Here is an 18,070-nt window from a genome sequence, read left to right as displayed (position 1 = left end):
CAAGATGTGCAGGCACACTGTCGGGTCTCCGTCAATGCATCAGAAAGACAAGACATCCTTATAAGGCGAGATCGAAATAACGGAAAAGTCAGTTCAAAAAAAAAAATAAATGGGCGGGAACATTTGTTCCCACCCACAAAAGCGTATATTCCAGTCACTATGTGACCGTAGGAGCACGCAAGAACAACGCATTTGAGGATGGAATGTGAACGGAGGGGAGAAATTTGCGGATTGAAGACAAACGCAAAAATACTGGGAAAAATGCAGGTGAGAGGTGAACATGGTTTCAGCCATTATGTCAATGTCAGGATTAGTCAAAAAGGGAATGGGCAAAAAAGTGCTGGTTCCTGCTTTAGCATTATCCGACAGTAACAAAAAAGCCTTGATCAAGGAGTTTGGAGACAATTAAATGATTAATATTTTTGCAAGCAATGTTTTTCTGATCCAAGTTAATCTAGTCATTGCAACTTATTCAGATCATTTGGGAGGGAAAGGTTATTATGTATTATATCTCACCCAAAGAGAAAAACTTTCTATTAATCCCGGACGATGTCTAGTTTATATTCTATCCAAGAGAAGAGAATCCAGCCTACAAGGCTGGATTTCCATCACTAGACAATCAAGGGAGTAATGCTCCTAGAATGTTTGTCTAAATATATAGGGTTTCCCCCTTTGTACCTAGACTTAATAGTGATGTTCTTGATGGAGGTTATTTTATTAATAACCTGCCTGATAGTCACAAGAATGTTATTTTGTTTACCTTGAATGTAAATCACAATACTTTAGTGTATAATGATTTTACATCTAAGACTGAGTTGAATAAAATAGAAAGCAGATTCCCATCAACACATTTCATCCTCTCTTTGGCTGCGGAAGTATCAATAATTTTTCCCCATTATGTGTAATGCTGTATTTTTTGGGAAAATAAGGAGATTGCCTTTAAAGTTTCAATAGTTCCTGAGGTTGCTACTTCTATAAAGGAAAGTATGGGGACAAATGTCTTTATTTGCAGTTATTCTCAATGCATTCTGCCATAGTAATGCTATATTGCTGATATTGATAACAAAATTTATATCCAAAATAAAAATAATTTTATGTAGCAAAAAGCATGTTATGCTCCTATATGAACATAATTTATCTCATTTATTTGAGTAATGGGATCATATCAGCAGAGATAGTCCAGTGTAAAAAGTACCTGTGTGTGCGTCAGATAGTAAACTATTATTTTTCCTCTTGGAGAATAAAGCAAGAATAAAAAGGGGTTCAAGAAGTACTGTAAGATGACTCACACAGTCTTCCTTATTGCGCTCATGCAACACTCTATTGAAAGCACAGTCCTGGGGGGGGGGGGCGGTCAAAAGCACCCTGGAAGCTGATTAGGAGTTACACTGGTGTATCCTGGACTTATGCCAGTGCAACATCCCCCCCTACTCCGGCGCAGTGGCCTTGCACTGCTCCACCCGGGTCCTCCACCAGCATCCGCCTACAGTGGCTGGGCATGGGCGTAACTGGGGCACAAGTAGGGTTGCTAGATCCAGGTTGGGAAATTCCTGGAGATTTGGTGGATGGAGCCTGGAAAGGCTGGGGTTTGGGAAGGGGAGGTGCCTCAGTGGGGTATAATGCCATAGTTTACCCTTCAGAGCAGCCATTTTCTCCAGGAGAACTGATCTCTGTTGCATGGAGATTGGTTGTAATTCTGGGAGATCTCCAGCTATCACCTGGAGGTTGGCAAACCTAGGTGCAAGTTTCTGTGCTGGTCGACCGGGAGGGGGGGCGCAGATCAACCAGTACATTGCAAGTTAGTCAGCTCCCTAAGCCATTCCGGGCATAGGAATGCCCCCAGTAGCAGGGGAAAGTTGCACCACGAAAAATGACAGTGTAGTCCATAAGCGCCCATTGTGCAGCAAAAGTCGATCCCGCCCCACTTCCCCAAGTAGCCCAGCAGAACATAGGATGCTGAGTCTGACTACTGTGGGTACCAATCTGCTCACACCCCCGTGGTGGCCAAGCCCCCTTCCCCATGCCAAATCAGCTCCTTGGGCACCCTATATAACCTTCTGCCAAGGTGCCCATGACCCCAGGTAAGTAGGCAGGTGGCTGGAGGCTCTGCCTGAGAGTCCGCAGGAAAACTGCGCAGGAAAACTCCGCAGGAAAACTGCGGGGGAAATCTACTTTATGACTCACATCTGACAGAGTATCAAACTGCTACTCCATCAGTATTTGTTTTGATAGATTCCTAGAAACTGGAAACATCATAAACTTTGGACTGTACTTCAACTTGAGGATATACTCTATAGTGATCCATATATCTGGTGCCAAGGCTCCCCAGATGCTAGAAAGGTTGGATAGAGCTACCTCTTGCTTGTGTCTGGCTGAGGACTTTTATCATATCCCAATTCTAACGCCAACATTTTGATCACTTTAAAAAGCTACAAATACAGTCTTTGGCTATATGCAATATTTACACTTTAATACTCATCCTGGCTAACCTCTCATACGGGAAACAACCTATCCTGGGAATCCTTGTCAGAAAGGTTTTTTCTCGCACAAGAGTGTCATTTTCAAATGAGATAGGAAGAAAGTTGGACAGAAATGTCCTCCCTATAACTGCTTTGGTCCTGGAACCTTGAACAGCCTGGCTCCCCTGTCAAGACTTGCTAGTTTTTGAAGTATTGGAGAAAGAAGGTAAGTATGCTTTTTTAATTTGTAGAGCTTTGAGTTCAGGAGTTCTATAGGCTTCCCTCAGAGTCTGCATCATAAACAAGAATCTCATCTTGAATTCTAGGATGGCAAGCTGCCTTCAGCAAAGGTAAGGGGACTGCTACAAAGGCATGGAGGCTGACAGCTTTTATCTTTAAGCTCCTCTAAATAACATAACATTCAATTTATATACTGGCCTTTAGGACAATGTCACACTCCGAGCAGTTTGTAAACTGTAACTGTGTTATTATTATCCTCATGACAATCACCCTGTGAGATGAGTGCAGCTGAGAGAGCTCTGAGAGAGCTGTGACTGACCCAAGGTCATCAAGCTAGCTTTGAGCAGAGGAGTGGGGAATCAAACCTGGTTCTCCAGTTTAGAGTCACACGACTCTTAACCACTGCACCAAACTGGCATGGCAAGGCCGGAATTCAGAAGGGAAACCCATGAGGATGGTGCTTTGTATGAAGTTGCTGGATGTAGATAATGGGGTTGATGGCACTGCTGTATGATGCTCCATAGCAGAGCAGATGTTAACAGAGAACTAACATGATGTAGTGGTTAAAGAGACCCAGATTCAAATCCCCACTCTGCCAAGGAAGCTTGTTGGGTGACTTTGGAACAGTCACATATTGTCAGCCGACCCTACCTCACGGGGTGGTTGTGAGGCTAAAATGAAGGCGAGCTATGTTAGCCACTTTTCGCCCCTATTGGAGAGAAAGGCAGTTTATAAATGAAGTAAATAAATAAAGAGTTTTGTAATTTCCGCAATGCATACCCTAGTGTATTGTTTTTAATGTCCCATTTATTGATTATATTGACTTCCACTGTGTAATCTGCCTTGAGTGAGAAAGGTAGAGTATAAGCAACACAAATAAATAAAAATAATAAATAAATCTTTCTTTCCTATACATTTATCCATCTGGACCATTTACACTGAATGGCAGCTGTTCTGGAAGATGTCAAAGGCAGGTTTTCCTTAGTCCTGCTATGTGAGAGGTTTGAATGTAGATACCTGGAGACTGGACTTGAACCTGGCACCTTGTTTGCACAGTATGAGCTCCACCACTGTCATTACCTCTCCCCAACAGTCACAAAATTCGCGGGAGGATGGCTTATTTGCAGAGCATCCCGATCATAAAGCTCTTCGTGGCCCCCTCATTAACAGGTCAGGGGTGGCCTGGTGTCATGAACTTGTGACAAGGGAAGCGTGGAGGAGAGCGAGGTCCTCGAAGAGGTAATCCGGTATATCAAACTGCGTGCGGGAAACAGGGGCGGCAGTGACTGACAGACTGCGGGGGTGGAGGCTGTAAGGAGGCGAGGGGTGTAAGAGAGAGCCTGCGGGCAGCTCCCTCGGCCTGCTTTTCAGGGGCGGTGCCGGGATCGAAGCCAGGAGACCCGCCCCAATTCTGCTGTTGCGGTTGTCCCCGCTGCTTTGTATGTCCCTGACGACGCGCCGTAGCAGGGCGGATGTTGTGAAGAGCCGCTGCCGGGGCTGGGCGAGCCTGGCGTGGGGTGGCGGTGAGTAGTCTTTCCCGGGGACTCTGCGGGAGGGGGGCCGCCGCCTGGCCGGAGGGGTTAGCAGGCGGGGTGGCAGCTGCAGAGGCCTGGGTCGGTGGCGAGGCCTGGGTCAGCGCTGGAGAGCCGCTTGGTCAGAGTGTGGCGCCTGCCCGTTGCATGGTTCTGGGTCCGGATTTGAGCCCCGCACCTCAGAGCCCCTGGTCGGCTTGTCAGCTCCACCAGTGGCACAGGCAGGGAGAAAGCGGTGTGGAGGGAAGCGCCTCGAGGGCTCCTCGTAGCCCTCCGTATAAGGGAGACGCTTTTGGGGGCGGCTCTAGAGTGACCGTTGCAGCGACGCCCGCCACTGGCGAGGTCTCTGCCCTTGGCCTGAGTTTATTCAGAGACCTTTGGGAGGGAGCGGCTCCTAAGCTGCTGCTGCTCTTTCTGTTTTTTCCTGCTCTTCACAAATCGCCCAGCTTACTACCGCAATTTTCGTGCCCTGACGATAGTAGTATTCTCTTTCAGTTTTCTTTGCACAGAGTTGACGTTGGCATTATTCTGGAGCCCTGCTGTTCGGGGGAGGGATGTCATCCAGCACCCCTCTCCCGCTGAACCGCTATGAATCAGAATAGATTTTCAGTGCGGTCCTGAGGGTGCTTATTGGGAAGGTGATTTAATGGGATTTAACTTCTAGTCAATGTGCTTAGGCGTACGACTTTGCAATGTGGCCTAAGGCTAGTTACTCAGAAGTAAGCGCCGTTGATGTCAGTGCGGCATAGGTAAAGTGTGCCGTGGAGTCGCAACCGATTCATGGTGACCTCTTCAATACCACCTCATGGAGGGTTTCAATAACAAGAGAGAGCAGAGATGGTTTGCCATTGCCCTCCTTTGCACAGTATCCCCATGCTATCGATGTACCCGACCCTGCTTATCTTAGAACTCTAACGAGATCGGGCTAATCCCGACTATTAGGTCAGCTACCAGTGGAGCATATAAACGTGTGTAGGTTTGGACTGTTAGTTAAAGACTCTTCTGAACACCAACAGCTTAGTACCGTTACTAGACTAAACTGCAGAGGACAGGTCTAACAGTTGTATAGGATTGTTAAGAAACATAGACTTCAATGGCTAAAAAAAAATCTGTTAACCTGCAAGAAACTAGAAATATATTATTATCCCATGTATGTGGAAGGAGCTCATACACTTTCACAGTGCAGAGTTGTTGCATCATGGGCAGCATAGTATTATTCTACACAGAGGCTGGGGCATTGTGTCCATTAAAAGCGGCTTTTGCAGGCTGCAATTTTGTACCCTCTTAGTGCTGGATGTAGGGGTACACTGAGTAACCATGCATAGGATTATGTTTTCAGCCTCCTTGCCCCATATTCCTAAATGCACACCTCCAGAAAATCAGGATCTGTTTAGAGCTGAAACTGGCTCTGTGTGGTTTTCTTCACCTGTTTTTATATTCTTTTAGCAAATAAATGACTGACATGCTGACTCTTACAGATACATATAATGAAAATCTGGCACTCAAGACGATGTAAATTAGGACAAATGTTTATTTTTTATGTATTTCATTTATAGACCGCCTTTCTCATTGAGACTCAAAGTGGATTAGAAAACAATGTAAAAATAGGCCAGTATAACATATACAACAATTAGTGAAATAAAACTGGATTACAAAACTAGGTAACAATGGGATAGACAGTATAATACATCCAATAAACAATGCAATGTTGTTTTAAAAGCTACCTAAAAATTTTACCTGACATTAAAACGACAGTTCTATTCTCTTTACAAAGAATGTCCTCCTGAACACTTCCATATGCTGAATTTATAAACAGTATCTCTTCAGATGGCCATTATTTAGGCTTGCTAACTGGCCTGGAGAAAAATGCTCAGTCTATTTAATATAAATTTAATGAGGTGTTATTTACCTTTTTATGAAAAGATTCGACTGCCCATTCTCATATATTAATACTTTATTAAAGGGACAGAAAGACTTCAAAGGCTGCTGTTTCTGCTTTGCCTCTTAACTGATGTCACATTTTTCTTTTGGTATTAGCCTAAAATTTCTTTAGGTAATGTGTGGCAGTGTGGCAGATAGGCATGTGGCCTTGGTAAGGGATACTGAGAACATAGTGAGGTCCTTGGTAAGATATTGTATGTATTCCTTGTAAAGACAGATTTTTTGTATGAATAGCAGTGATAGCCTGCTTCAGTTGTATGGTAGATGAAACAGGTCATGTGATAAAGAGAGCAAGCTGAAGCATAGAGACTAAGCTGAAGTACAGAAAGATAGGGAAAAAGCTGACCACAAAATATGTTCAAGGGGTTAGGCTGTCTTTGGGGGATGACTCTTTCCTCTGTGTCCCCTTATACGGTGTATCTTCATCAAATATTAAATTTTCTTCTCTGACTTAAATTCACTTTCCTTGGTGAAATCCTCTGGATGTTGTGCTTTCTTTATAAAGAAGGTGACGGGTGTTGTTGAAACCATTACTGTGAACTCAAGAGAGTAATGAATATCTATTGACAAGCACAAGTCCCCTATAAAACAAAACATCAGTCATATCATTCTCCTGTGGCCTGTTTGGATACATATGTATTAGCTTTTTTTGTTTTTTGGTACAGCTGTTACATACAGACATTGTTATATTTTAAAAGAGTCCAGTAGCACCTTTAAGACTAACCAACTTTATTGTAGCATAAGCTTTCGAGAATCGCAGTTCTCGAAAGCTTATGCTACAATAAAGTTGGTTAGTCTTAAAGGTGCTACTGGACTCTTTTTGATTTTGCTACTACAGACTAACACGGCTAACTCTTCTGCATCTATGTTATATTTTATGTTTTGTTTTATGGAGACTTGGGTTAGTCGATCAATATTCATTACTATTTGCAATTAATTATATATTCTATTTTTGCTTGCTCCCCCCTCCCTTGCAATGAATATTGTTAGTCTCTTAGTGCCTTCCTTTGTTTTAAAACCATTATTTTTAATGGGGTTAAATTGTTTTGTTTCCCCAGATGGCTGACTCTTAGCTTTCAGTGAACTTTTCAGCACTTGTTGTCAGGTTCCTAGGTTTGTTAAGATCTTCTGAAACTATTCCCAGTCCTTTCCAGCTTGCATTGGAATGATTTTAAGCTATGGAGTACATTTTGCAACATATTTATGTTTTCCAATTAGTATAAACTGCGTTATCACAAAAGTTAATGCTAATTCTGAAAGCACCCCCAATATCTTCTTTTTAATGCTTGTGGTTTTCCTCATGGGAGGTTCCTAGAGGCAGAGAATTCCATCCAGCTGCATAAAGATACCTAGTCCCAGGAAAATGCAAATTATTTATGTGCTTGTTTTTCTGCTTTTCTCTAGCATTGTGAAGGTTTGGTTAGATCTTTGCATCCTTTGTTTCTAGCAAACATTTTCATTTTCAGACATACAACAATGATTTTTCCTTTGTTTCAGCTTTAAAGTTAGCGGTCATTCACACTGACCTGAATTATGACATCAAGAGGTGCTGGCACATCATTTTCTCGGAAGAACTACAGATTAAGCACAGAGCCTGAAAAGCCCAAGGTTGCAGGTAAGAGTGCCATGCCTATATTGGGGAGTAGAGGGAGAATCTTGACAGGAACTAGTTGGTGGTACAGAATGAGGCTGACTTTCAGAACCTATAAATAAAATTGCCTCCTGACTGAGGTTGTCACTTGGTTGACACCTATATCTGTGTTTTAGCCCAGCTATAAGAATCAATTGCAAAAATACGTCCATTTAAATTAACATGTTTTTGGAAGAACATAATGGGTGAAATAGTGTTTTATTTTGTCTATTACCTATCAACTTCATTGGATGCTCCTAAGATGAATATTTTGGAAGAGGAAAGAAAAGTTCCCTCTGTTTTCCCCATATCATGCATAATTTTCCATCTCTCTGTTGTATCCTCCCATTTGTCTTTTTTTTTTAAACTAAAAAGCTCCAAACCCTTCAAGTTTACTTTATGTGGTAGGTGCTCCAACCCATTGATTGTTTGGTTTGCTTACCCCTGCACCTTTTCTAGCACTGCAGTATCATTTTTCAGATAGGGTGCCCAGAACTGTACATAATATTCCAAATGCAACTGTCCCATAGATTGTACAAGGACATTATGATACTAGCTATTTTATTTTCAGTACCTTTTCTAATAATTCATAGTATATAATTTGCCTTTTTATTGCTGTTGCACACTGAGTCAACATTTTCATTGAGATATCCGCTATGACCCCACAATCTGTTTCCTGATCAGTTACCATTCATTCAGGCCCTCAGTGAATATATGAAGTTAGGATTTTTTGCTGCAATATATCTCTTTACACTTATTCACATTCGGCCTCATTGGATATGTTGTTACCTACTCATCCAGTTTTGAGAGATCCCCTTTGATTGCCTTGAAATCCACTTTGGTCCACTTCAACATCTTGAAAAATTTGGGAGCATTTGGAAACTTGACCACTTAGTTGCAGGGCCAGTTGCAGGGCCCCCAGTTCCAGATAATTTGTTAACAAATTGAATTGTACCAATCCTAATCCAGGACCAGGACCCCAGTTCTTGCTTCCTTCCATGTGAAAACTGTCCATTAGCTTTTAGCCTCTGCTGTCATTTAACCTCATAAGAGGAGCCATCCTCTTATCCCATGACTTCCAAGTTTAGTCAGAAGCCTTTAGTGAGAGACTATATCAAAAGCTTTCTGGACATCCAAGTATATAATATCTACTTGCTCATCTTTATCCACATGCTTAACATAAATTTAAAAATAAAAATGAACTCTAAAAGTTGATGAGGTAGGAATTTGCTTTGCAAAAGCTGTGTTGATTCTTCCCCAGTATGTTCAGAAGGTGAAAAAATCATATTGTGGTAGGAAAATGTTTATATGAATCCATCCTTGGATATTCTAGTTCAGAATGTTTTATTAGCATAAAGAAACAATAAATATTCTCTTTTGTCGACTTGTGCTTTACCATGCATTATATATCTTCTGGCCTCAAATTTGATAGGACCTTCATTGGAGCTGCTGCTCAGTATGATAATAAAAGAAGGGGTAGTGGTGAAATCTGTGCATGCTGATTAAATCCTAAAATGCCAGTTCATTTTTAGGATATTCTATAGCAGAACCCTTGTGTTGAAGTTCTTTTAGGGTTTTTCTTTTTCTTACAGTTTGGGTTGTCCTTATGCTGCTGACTGTTTGATTAAAGTGTGGGTGTTAAAAGAGTAGCACGTGGCAAGGAGAGAAAACACGGTCAAACCAAACCAATCTGCCATTTCAGGCAAAATATTATAACACCTCCTGCCAAGTTACTGAAGTGTGTATGAGCAGCGACTATGAGGAACAGGGGATGCAGTCATATGCTACTTGAACCCTTTATGTAGTGTGTTTCTGTATCGCTTCCTAAACAAAGTTATTTTCCCATGAAGGAACTTGAAGGTGGAGTTCTGCTAAGGGACAAGACCCACAATGTAGCAACCATTTGCAGTACATGCTGGTAAAGAGACATCCTTAGAGATGAATGCTGCAGTCTTAGATGCTTAATTTTACCAATGGTCAAGTAAATTTATTAGGGTTAAGTTGCAGCTGATTTATTGTGACATGACTTTTAATGAGCTGCTTTTTAAACTATGCATTTCTGCTGATTAAATACTGACATATGACATACTGAGCGGCTTTTTTTTCACCTGGCAGAAATGAAATTGGTATTTTGGATATTATGCCTGATTGCTCATTGCTGATTTTCTGTTTGATTTTTGTCATAGGAATAGCGAACACCAAACTTCTGAATGATTATCTGCACCGTATTTTTCCTAGTGCTGATGGGATTCAGTTGACTGCTGCGCACAGGTACAGAACTCCTAATTGGCAAAACAGCAAGCAAAGCTATATCTGTGCTTATGTTGCTGCTAAGTACATCTTTAGTAGTGTTACTTGGGAACAAAGCAGAACCATAATGCTGACATTAATTGTTAATTGTTAAGAAAACAAGTTAATTGTTTTCTTGAAGCTTTTCTGTGATGTTATGGTAGTATGACTTTGAAGGTGTATGCAAGTATGTGTGTGTGTGTGTGTGTGTGTGTGTGTGTGTGTGTGTGTGTATGAGAGAGAGAGAGAGAGTGAGAGAGCGAAGTGATTCCTGACCCAATTTATAATAGTTTTAAATATTGCTATTTCTCAGAGAAATGGCCAAGAGTAACTTAAGTTGATCATTTTGAAAGCAATCTGGCAAGTATTCACAATGAATTTAAATGAATGCAATTGTCAGGAGCTTACATACCTTATAAGATGATGGCAACCAGCTTGTTAGTGTCTAGTACATTGCATCTAATGATGGAATGTTACTTGTTTTCTATCATTATTCACTACTGTAAACTTATGAAAACTTATCTTGTATTATTGTTATTTTTCGTTGAATATTGTTACTTATCTATAATCCTAATGAAATTAAAATTAAAGGCCTGAAACAAAGTCCTTTCATTTTTAAATTTCATTTTTCTATTATACATTAACAATGCAATCCTAAACAGAGTTACTCCAGTCTAAGCCCATTGAAATCAGTGGGCTTAGAATGGAGTAACTCTACTTAGGATTGCACAGTTAAGCACATTACACCCATGTGCCTCAGAATGTGAACCATTAATGCTATGTAACATTATTTATTTATTTATTTTTATCCCTGGAAGGGCTTACCCATTCAGGGTGGTAGAACAGGTTGAAACACTTGTGAGGGTTTCTCTTGAAGAACGCCTGTTGTACATTTGTATTTTACAAGCTGCCAGGGTCACATTCCACTCACTATATACTTAGCTTCTGAACTCACAACTGAGTTCTCAGTGGTGCTAAAAATAACTTCCATCCAGTTTTGCTTTTGGTGAGCAGAGATTACCAAAGGAGGGGGAGGAGGAAAAGAGTGTTCCTCCCCCCCATTTGTCCACAGCTTTTAAAGAAAGCATATACCATCTAGAGGTGTATGCCACTAGATTTTGATTTTCAAAATCTTCAGTGTTTAGTTTATTCATCTTATTCCTTAAAATCACAGAAATTACTGGGCTGGAAAGGAAGATGCTTAGTGTAATACCCATTTTCTGTTGGATTTAAGCCTTATGATAACCAGGACAACTTGTGGTTCACCAAGGTGATTATAAAATGTCACCATGCATTGTCTGGGCCTGTCCGGGACTCCTGTAAATCTCCTATTTTTGTTGTCTTCCTGGAGCTGTAAGAACAAAGGGTGATAAAAACCTGGAATTCCATATGACTGTGATTACAAGTTGTTTAGGCCTGCCTTACCACCTTAGTTCAGTGGGAAGTCAGACAGAAATCTTGATCCCTAGGGCTTTGGTAGCTCTGAACAGTATTCAGACTAGAAGGAGGAACTTGCCTAATAATTAGTGAGTTAGATCCAGCCACTCTGTTTACCAAAGTGTGAAGCTTCCTCCAACTTAAGCTTTGCTCCAATCTAAGTGGCTGTTCTGTTGGAGGAAGAGTCACTGCTAGGCTGGAGGAGGAATTCAAATTTAGGTTTTATTGGGACTGAATGTCATGATATAAGGTCAAGTGGTGTGTTAAGTGGTATAAAGTGTCTTTAGCTTGGTCAGCATGTATAAGCTGTTTTTATTCATGTAATATCTTAGTTTCTGACTCTGGTATTAATTGTTTTCAGCCAACTATCAGCCATGTAAGAATTATTCCAGTTGGCAATGTGGAAAGGTCAATGTTGAAGTATTCTAGGAATTCTGGTTTACAATTTACGCAGATCTTTCTGTGGTGACTGATATGTAATATCTCAAGAATATTCATTCTGTTTCTAGAAAGCACTTGTCATTCCAGAATTTACAGGAACACATAGAACGACTGCTTGCAGAGAATGCTGGCTCTGAAGATGGTCAAGGTAGGTATTAGTGGAGAATCAGTTCACATTAGGACTGCCAAGGAAGGAAAATAGCTTGAGAATCCCCTCATCAGCCTGGTTTACTTTGATGCTGTACACTGAGCACTTATGCTACAATGCACTAGACTAGTTTTAGCAGTGACACCTCCATTGGGAAACAAGAGGAATTCAGTGAATGTATGAGGGACAGAGTTTGTGTGGATGAAACTATAGTCTGTCCTTTCTTCTGAAACCTGCCATCTGTGGAATGGTTGTTTAATATAGTTGTTTTTTAATCTTCTCTTAATGTGACATTAATAAAAAGTGTTGCAGTTTCTTAAAGAAGCATTCCTGAAGGTTCTTCACTTCTGTGTCCACCTTTTTGGAGTTCTGTTCATAATGCCGTCAGCTCCCTTTGAGATTACTGAAATAGCGCCTTTGGTACAACATAGTCTAAATCTGGATTCTAGATCTTAGCATCCAGACATAACTGCATACTGTAGTTTTATTATAATATTTTGGGATTTGGGGGAAGCTGTGATTTAATGACAAGACATGGATACATTTTCTAAATATCTTGCGAGACTTCAGTATGTGGGTAGGAAAATTTGTGCTGTGTCTCCCTGTCATCCTTTTTTTCTAAACAAAGTAATGTCTTGATTCATTCTGACAAGTCCTCTTTTTTTTCATATATAACTTCAGTGTGGGTCACTATATCTATAATGCTGTTATTTTGCAAATCTTTCTCATTGTCATTCCTGCACTTTTTATTTCAGATCAGGTGGTAGAGGGTAGACTTGGTCCTTCTCCTGTGGTATTGGATCATACAAGTGGTTTTGAGGGACTCCTGCTGGTGGATGATGACCTACTTGGGGTGAGTTTAAATAGGGCAGTAAGAATGTTAGGGTTGCCAAAAGCCTGGAAAAAAAGTCCTGTTCCTTAAACTAAGGCTTAATGGGATGTTATTTGTCTCTGTGCCATGAAAAACTTCAACTGCCCATTTCCATACATTAAGCCTCTCTTAAAGGGGCTAGTTTTTTCTCTATTTTTTTTCCTCTAGACAACCCTAGTGAATGTACTGGTCCTTGGATACTTAAAGGCTGTTTAAGATTTAAGCTGGTGCTACTGTGTTCCTTTTTGTTCCCACTCCTTTTTGCTTTTTGAACTGATGCAGAGGTAACATGAGTTAGTTCTGGGAACATGCATTTCTTTCTTACAGCAACCACTTGGATCAAATTCCTCCTAACCGTGGTTAAACAGTTAATCAGTATGGCTCTGAAACATAAAGATCATGATTGTTCTCCATTCACTGCAGTTTGAAGTGAATGTAAGATCTTAAAAGTAAACATGGTTAATGGTGCCAGTGAACTTAGTTGCCAGTGATTGGGAATGGAATTTTACTACTTATTTAAAAAAATGAAATACAGAGCAGGCCTCTTAGGAAAATTTTGACAGTTGAAAAGGTTCATAGGAGAAGAGAAGCTATCTGTACTGCTCATCATCTAGGCTGTTAGGATGTTAAAAAGTAAAGCCATCTTGAATTGGGCCTGGAAGTAAAGTGTAAGGCAATGTTGCTGTTTCAGAAGTTGTGAGATATTAGCATACTGACTACCCCCCATCAATAACTGGTCTTCTCCCAGAAGTTCCATGTAGAGGACCAAATAAAGCCCCGAGGAACTCCATGGAGTACAGCAACAGGCCCCCTGTATTCTCTTTTGCCCTCAGTTGGAAGTAATACAATGCACTGCCCTGATTTCTTAACCTAGAAAGGTAGTCCAGAAGGATACCATGGTTGATGATACCAAAGCTCTCAAGTCGTGCTCAGGGGATCAAGAGGGCCATGTCACTATTCCAGAGACTGACCAGGATGTTAATAGGAGAGTTTGCAAGCTCCTGAAGAGCCGACAAAATCCTCTGCAGGTTCTAGGAACTTTCACCAGATAATTATTTCTACATAAAAAGGGTAGAAATAATAGTCCACACATCTTCCTGTTGCCATCCAGTGCATAACACAAAAGCAGGCATGTGATCTGCTGCATCTGTTGGATGTCACACATACAGAGATAGCTCCAAGGTTGAATAAGAGGGCCTTGACGTGGATGCTGAAGACCCTCCCAAAGACAAAAAGTTAGGGGAGTCTCCAACACTAGGCTCAAGACAACTTCTATGTGCTCAGTCAGGGAGTCTGTAAGACCACTGTGGGTGGCATATCATCAGAATTCCTAGTCCTATACCAAGTGCATGTTGTCAGATCTGCCTCCTGTCTCAAAGTCAGTGTTATGTCTGAACTGGATCTTGGTGTTTACAGAAGATATGTTAGACTTTCCTTCCTGATAACTATATCATTCTGTCAGGTCTTACTACAATTCACAACCCTCTTTGCTACTGCTATAGTATTATTTTCTGATAAGCCTTCAAGTACTTGTAATTCTGACGTTTTTTGTTTCTTGTCTACATTTTGTTGCTCACTCTTGTGTTATGCCACGTTGTTTAAAACTTCAGCTGATGTAAGTGGTGTGTACTCTTTAATTCTCCACTGCCTGTATAGTTGTCTTTGCTCTCAGTTTAAGTTGTTTTTAAAGATAGCTCTTGTTTGTGAGAGTCCTCCTTTTCCCAGCCCACACGGAGGATGCATTTCTGCTTCTTATATAGCAGGGTTATGACAGTGATTGTCTTTCAGGGTACTGGGGAAATAGAGATTTGTGTGTGTTTGTTTCTAGCTAATGCATCTGGCTCGCTGGTCTTGATTGTCATCAGAGAAAGGGAAGACAGAAGTGTCTTTGCCTTGAATTTTCCAGCATCTATTGTTACTTGCTTCCTGGCTTACCAGTCCAGGAATTGAAATGTCTGTGACCTCCTTAAAAGTAGATGGTATGCTTGTCTGCATACAGAGTACCCTTTGCCCTGTGAGTGCTGTTGTCACAGACATTATGCACTTTTCCAATGTATTGTCTCATTTGTATCTTGGGCTCTTTTGTTGTTCCTTTTGGCATTCTCTTCTTGGCTTTACTGTTTCTGGAGTCTTTAGGTGCACATTCCTGAGTGGCCCATCTGGTTCTTACAGGTGGCGTACACAAGACTCTTAACCCTTGCTGATTCCCAACCTGTCCGCAAAGCTGATAGAGGTGAATACAGGGCCAGCACAGGCACCCTTCCTGATCTTGGCAGGTTATTTGACCTGAGATCAACAGAAATGGGAAGCAACTATGCTGACATGCTGTTATTTGTGGTCCTCATAATTTCTTTGTGTGCTCAATCTGATTATAAAATAAGAGAAGGATGCAAACTGCTAGTAATGTACTTGCATTTTTGGAAGTGACCTGATACTTTTTCTGTCTTCTCTGATTTTTTGTTCAAGTGCATGTGAAATGGAATGGACTCATTGAGATGGGGATATATTTATTAATGGTGTGACAATAATCTTTCTCTTTTTCTCAAATCAGGTGATTGGACATAGTAACTTCGGTTCCATCAGGGCCACTACCTGCGTGTATAAAGGTAATGGCTAGAAAAAAGCTGGACCTGATCATAGCATTGGTTCAGACATGGAACCATTTTTAGCAAGTATGTAACACTTTGAGATGTGAATGTTCTGGGACTTAAAACAAATCCCTGATTTGATTTTGGAGTCACAATTATTGCCATTTTGATGAAAATACTGGATACTACATTGAGGAACCTGGATCAGGAATAATGGACTGATGACTCTGAGTGCTTTAGTTTTTAGGGATATAGCTTTCCTCAGACAATCACCTTAAATTGGTATAATTGTGTAATGCCATCAAGTGACACTTTTCTGCTGCCCTTTCTTTTAGGAAAATGGATCTATGAGGTGCTGATTTCATCTCAAGGCCTCATGCAGATTGGCTGGTGCACTCTCAATTGTCGATTCAATCAAGAGGTAACATAACAGCATTACACGGGTCTGGGATAAGTCATCTTGAATTCTCTTGTATGTTCACATGCAGGACTGAATAGATTGTCCTTTTTCTATGTTGTGAATGTCCATGTAGGTAAAATATTATCATGCAGATATGTACACTGGGAGGATCATATCTTGTAATCTGCATTTTGCAGAGGTGTTACTGTAGGCTGGAATAGGACGCCTATAGTTTCCGCTGATTATGTTGGATGTGGAACTGGGTCCAATTCTTACTGTATTTGTTTGGATTTTCAATCTTGGACTGTTGTCTGATCAGTTATATTGCTCCCATAAGAGTGATTTAACTACTTCTGAGGTCTCTCTTCAGACTGTGTTTCTCAGTGCTTCTTGGCATACGGCTAGCAGTGATGGATGGAAGAAAAGAAGCAGTACCATGAATAAATGTTTAAGAAGCAAAAATGCACCAATTGTTGAGTACTCCAGTTTCACGTTAACTGGGAAGTGAATGAGCTATAGATATTCCATGTTAGTTAGCCATACATATTAAGATGTCACCTAAAAGTTATTCAAAATTTTATCTCTTCCTGCCAGGCAAATGCTGTTTAGGGGATCAACTGAAAAGTCACGCCCCTGAGAATGGAACATCCTATACTTCATGCCCTCTTTTTTAGTTCCCCTTTAATTAATTGTTGTCCAAGTAACTTTGATTAAAGTGTACTCTTGGCTCTCTTGTTATACAGGAAGGAGTTGGAGATACTCCAGATTCATATGCCTATGATGGGAATCGCGTACGCAAATGGAATGTAACTACAACCAACTATGGTAAAGTAAGTGCCTGCCCCCAGCATTTTTCTTGTTTTTGAAACGAACTTGATGTATGTTCTCTCCATCCTTGCAAAAATTATTTGGCGCAGTTTAAGAATTGCTGGCCGATGTGACAAACTCTTCTAAAGGTCACGCTGGACAATTGTAATAGGCTTAAAAGACTTTAGAATCTGGATTAATGAAAAATGATTCAGAATGTTACTAAACTGTGTACTTGCTAAATTAGACTTACCCTCTTTGATTTAGTCTTTCTCTTGATTTAAGGACTATGGGTAGCTCTCACATGGCAACTTGTTCTCCATGCTGTTCAATGCCACTTGAACACTTTTTTTGATATGAATTGAATATGCCTGGACCTCCTTTTCATTTATCTAGTAACAGCATTTTTATTTTGCCTTTCTTCAAAAATGGGCAATGTTACTTAAAACCAAAATGAAATGAAGGCAGAAACAGTCAGAACAGTTTCTTTAAGCAAACACTAGAACCCTAAGAAATGTTTCTCAACTTTAATTCCAAAAACCAGTTACGTGAAGGGCAAGTGTAACATTCCTAAGAATGCTCTGCTAAATAATCTAAATTTGCAAAGACTCCAAAATTGTGAGGGCCTTCTTGACATCCTCAGGGAAGCTCTTTTACCAAACAGAAGCCATTGCTGAAAATGCTCTAGGACACTGTTCTGACCTGTTTGCAAGATGACTTCCACCTGGGCTCTCACGGTGCCATCCTAAGCAGAACTGCAACCTTCTAAGTCTTTTAAAGTCAGTGATCTTATAAGAATGTAACTCTTCTTAGGATTGCACTGCCAGTTTCTCATAAAACAAGGCATAACATGCTAATTAGATGATATTTATCAGTAGTCAGCAATATTGTGCGTTCTTAAGTTTAGTAGGATTAGGGTACACCTGATTGGATCACGTGTTGTCTTTTTAGCTTGCTGTATAAACCTGCTCCCCATTGTGCATCTTATATACTAACAGCCAAGGGGCCTCAATCTGCGGATGCTTAAACCCACAGATTGTGGCCACTTGGAAAGAAAACAGAGGCTTCTGCAACCTATGTGGGGAAGGGTCCTTGGAAAGGAGGGGAGAAAAAACAAGGATCCATGGGAAGGAGGGGAGAAAGAGACATGGAAGGATCCTTGATTTGAGGGGGGGGATCATTGAGGAGGGAGCAGAGGAACAGGGAAGGATCTTTTGGTGGGGAGAAGCAAAGGCAGGGAGAATGGGACTCCTCTCTGCAATGGCCCTGCCCCACCCCAGTGTCTCC

The 18,070-nt window shown here is 40.9% G+C and overlaps 1 protein-coding gene across 1 annotated transcript in view; it reads left to right on the top strand.

Moving 5' to 3' along the window:
* The first annotated feature begins 4,145 nt into the window (after positions 1–4,145).
* Positions 4,146–18,070, top strand: part of RNF123 (ring finger protein 123) — a 146,167-nt gene continuing 132,242 nt past the window's right edge. Inside the window, exons 1-8 of the mRNA XM_054978121.1 lie at positions 4,146–4,222; positions 7,670–7,787; positions 9,989–10,073; positions 12,038–12,117; positions 12,873–12,970; positions 15,540–15,594; positions 15,912–15,997; positions 16,720–16,806. Of these exons, the coding sequence (XP_054834096.1) occupies positions 7,706–7,787; positions 9,989–10,073; positions 12,038–12,117; positions 12,873–12,970; positions 15,540–15,594; positions 15,912–15,997; positions 16,720–16,806 (573 nt within the window). The 5' untranslated portion in view covers positions 4,146–4,222; positions 7,670–7,705. The remainder of the gene's footprint in view (positions 4,223–7,669; positions 7,788–9,988; positions 10,074–12,037; positions 12,118–12,872; positions 12,971–15,539; positions 15,595–15,911; positions 15,998–16,719; positions 16,807–18,070) is intronic.

The sequence above is a fragment of the Eublepharis macularius genome, chromosome 4 (genome assembly GCF_028583425.1).
Source record: "Eublepharis macularius isolate TG4126 chromosome 4, MPM_Emac_v1.0, whole genome shotgun sequence".
NCBI classification, from domain to species: Eukaryota; Metazoa; Chordata; class Lepidosauria; order Squamata; family Eublepharidae; genus Eublepharis; species Eublepharis macularius.
The sequence above is the reverse complement of the archived record's forward strand: the minus strand, read 5'-3'. Positions and strand labels throughout refer to the sequence as shown.